Source organism: Acyrthosiphon pisum, chromosome X (assembly GCF_005508785.2).
Source record: "Acyrthosiphon pisum isolate AL4f chromosome X, pea_aphid_22Mar2018_4r6ur, whole genome shotgun sequence".
NCBI classification, from domain to species: Eukaryota; Metazoa; Arthropoda; class Insecta; order Hemiptera; family Aphididae; genus Acyrthosiphon; species Acyrthosiphon pisum.
In genome coordinates, this window is record NC_042493.1 from 49,027,474 (window position 1) to 49,030,278 (window position 2,805).

General features: G+C 33.9%; 1 protein-coding gene across 1 annotated transcript; it reads right to left on the reverse strand.

Annotated features, from left to right (window-relative positions):
• Positions 1-792: 792 nt before the first annotated feature.
• LOC107883169 lies at positions 793-1,191 on the reverse strand. Its single transcript, XM_016802712.1, has one exon. The coding sequence runs from the start codon at positions 1,189-1,191 to the stop codon at positions 793-795; it is 399 nt and encodes a 132-aa protein (XP_016658201.1).
• Between the last annotated feature and the right edge of the window lie 1,614 nt (positions 1,192-2,805).

The window sequence follows — 2,805 nt, forward strand, 5'->3', positions numbered from 1 at the left end:
TTTTCTTTTTGAAATAAGTTAGTGTGAGGTTGACGTGAATGTCGTGTTCCATGGGGGAAAGTTATAGGGTTTTCTATCTAGAATGTTGTTTATTTTATATTTTCTTTTCAGCTTCTTGTATATATGTGTTTATTATTTTGATTGCTGGGTTGTTTGTATTTCTTTTGATTCTGGCACAATGCAATAGAAGTAGTTTTTTCTTCTGAGGTTAAGTGAAATTTCGTTGGCGATGTTTCTAATGCTCTCAATTGGGCTGGATTTAAATCCTCCGATTGATAATCTTATGGCAGTATTGAGTTTGGTTTGGATCATATTTAAGTGGGAGGTGTTAGCATTGTTGAATAATATTGAGCCATAGTCTGGTTTTGATCTGATTAAAGCTCTATAGATCATTAAAAGGGTAGAGCTGTCCCCACCCCAAGTTGTATGGGAAATCATTTTAATTATATTGAGTTTTTGAGATGGTTAATCAAGGATATTTTTGAAGTGAGGTAACCAATTTAGTTTGGAGTCGAATGTAATTCCTAGTATTTTTATTTTATCTTGGTTGGGTATAACGAGGTTGTCTAATGTTATTTTGAGGGGTTTTATTTTCCTTCGTTTTGTGAAGATGATGCTTTGTGATTTGAGGTTAGAGAATGAGAAGCCTGTTTTTTTTTACCAATCTGATAAGTTGTTCGCACTTTTTTGGAGAAGCTCTTGCACTGTATTTAGGTTATTGCTTCTGCATAGTATGTTGAAATCGTCTGCATAGAAGTTGGACTTGTATTGTTTCAACGATATCATTAATAGCTAAGAGAAATAATGTAACTGCCAGAGAAGGTCCTTGTGGAATACCGTTTCTTGATAGAACGTATTGGATAAGGTATTTGATACTTTGACCTGAAATTGTCTTTCTTTTAGGAAGTTTGATATATATTTTAACATGTTGCCGCTTGTTAAAATTTTGCTTAGTATAGTTAGTATTCTATGTCTCCATACGGAATCGTAGGCCTTGGTTATATCAAGACTGATCATACTGAGTATTTGTTTGTGTTTGAATGCGTTTTCGATTTCTGTTTTTATTATTATTAGGTTATCCATTGTTGATCTGGCGTGGCGAAAGCCGCTTTGTTCTTTGGATAATATTTCATTTTTTTCTAGAAACCATATAAGTCTTAAGTTTATGATCTTTTCCATAACTTTTGTCATTGTATTTAATAGTGTTATGGGTCTGTATCCTTCAGTGGAATGTTTCTTTTTTCCTGGTTTGAGAATAGGAATTATTATTCCCTTTTTCCATTAATTTGGTATAGTTCCTGAGTGCCATATATTATTGTATATATCTAATAGAAATTTTTTTGCTGTTTGGCTGAAGTTGGTTATAAAACAATAAGGTATGCTGTCGGGGCCTGGACTTTTGCTCAGACATTTTTTAAGGGCAGTTTCCGTTTCGTTGAGTGTTATACTTGAGTTCAGGTCAATTTGTTCACTGTTACGTGGGTTTATTGTGGAGGTTATTGGTGAGTTTTCGGATGATATTTTTATTACGTCTATGAAATCTCGTTTGTAAATTTCATTGCTAAAATTAGCTTGGAAGTATGTGCCAAATTTTCAGCAACGTCTTTTGGAGATGATGTTGTTCCTTGTGCATCGGTTATGTGTATTTCTTGATTTCTATTTAGACCTTTTAATGAATGAATTTTGTTCCATATCATGTGTGAGTTGGTTTTGGAGTTGATGCTTGATGTAAATTCTTTCCATGAGTTTTTTTTACTTTTTTTAATGAGAAATTTGGCTTGAGCCCGAAGTTTTTTTAATTGTATGAAATTTTCTAAGGTTTTATGTTTTTTATTTGTGTTTAGGTCATTATTTTTATTGAGTATAGCTCTTTTGATTTCGTCGTTCCACCAGGGAACTTTGGGTTTTTTAGTGAGGTTTATAGAACTACCTATTGCTATATTTGCAGCTGATGTAATCATGTCAGTGAATGTTTTCGATGTTTGAATTATCATTGTGTTGTATTTTAGTAATTTCAAATTCTATAATGTCGCTGAATAGTGGCCAGTTTGGCGTTTTTATATTCCATCTGCGACTTTTATTTTTATTTGTGTCTCCTAACCTGGGGATGAAGTAAGTGAATATTGGTAGGTGGTCGCTGCTGTAAATATCAGGTAGCACTTTCCACTTGAGTTTTTGGGCTAGGGTGGGTGTGCACATGGTTAGATCGATGCAGGATAGGTTACCATTTGTTGCGTCGCGGAAGCATTGCGGAAGCAGTTCCCGCGACGTCGTCGGTTCTAAACTGAAAAAAAAAAAAAAAAAGGTTACCATTTGCTATATTGATATGAGTAGGGGAGGTGTCATTTAGCAATACCATATTGTCGTTTTCTAATAGTTTTTCAATTATCTTACCTCTATAGTCAGTTTTTTCAGACCCCCATGTTGTATTATAGTCACCTAATATAATGAATGGCTTAGGAAGTTGTTTGGTGATATTTTCTATGTCAAATGATTCAATTTTAGTCTGATTGGGTAGATACAAATTACATATATTTAAATTTGTTTCATTGAGTTGTACCGAGATTGTGATAGCCTCAAGATGTGTATTTATGTTTATTTGTTCGCTGGGAAAAAATGTCTTGACATAAATTGTGACTCCACCACTGGCTCTTAAACCATTGGTTCCGTGTTGAGTGTAACTTGTGTAGTTCCGTAGATCAGTATGAGATTTGTCGGTAAAATTGGTTTCATGTAGGCATATGAGGTCGGGAGAGTACTCGGCTATTAAAATTTTAAGTTCGTTTATTTTTTTGTAGAATCCAT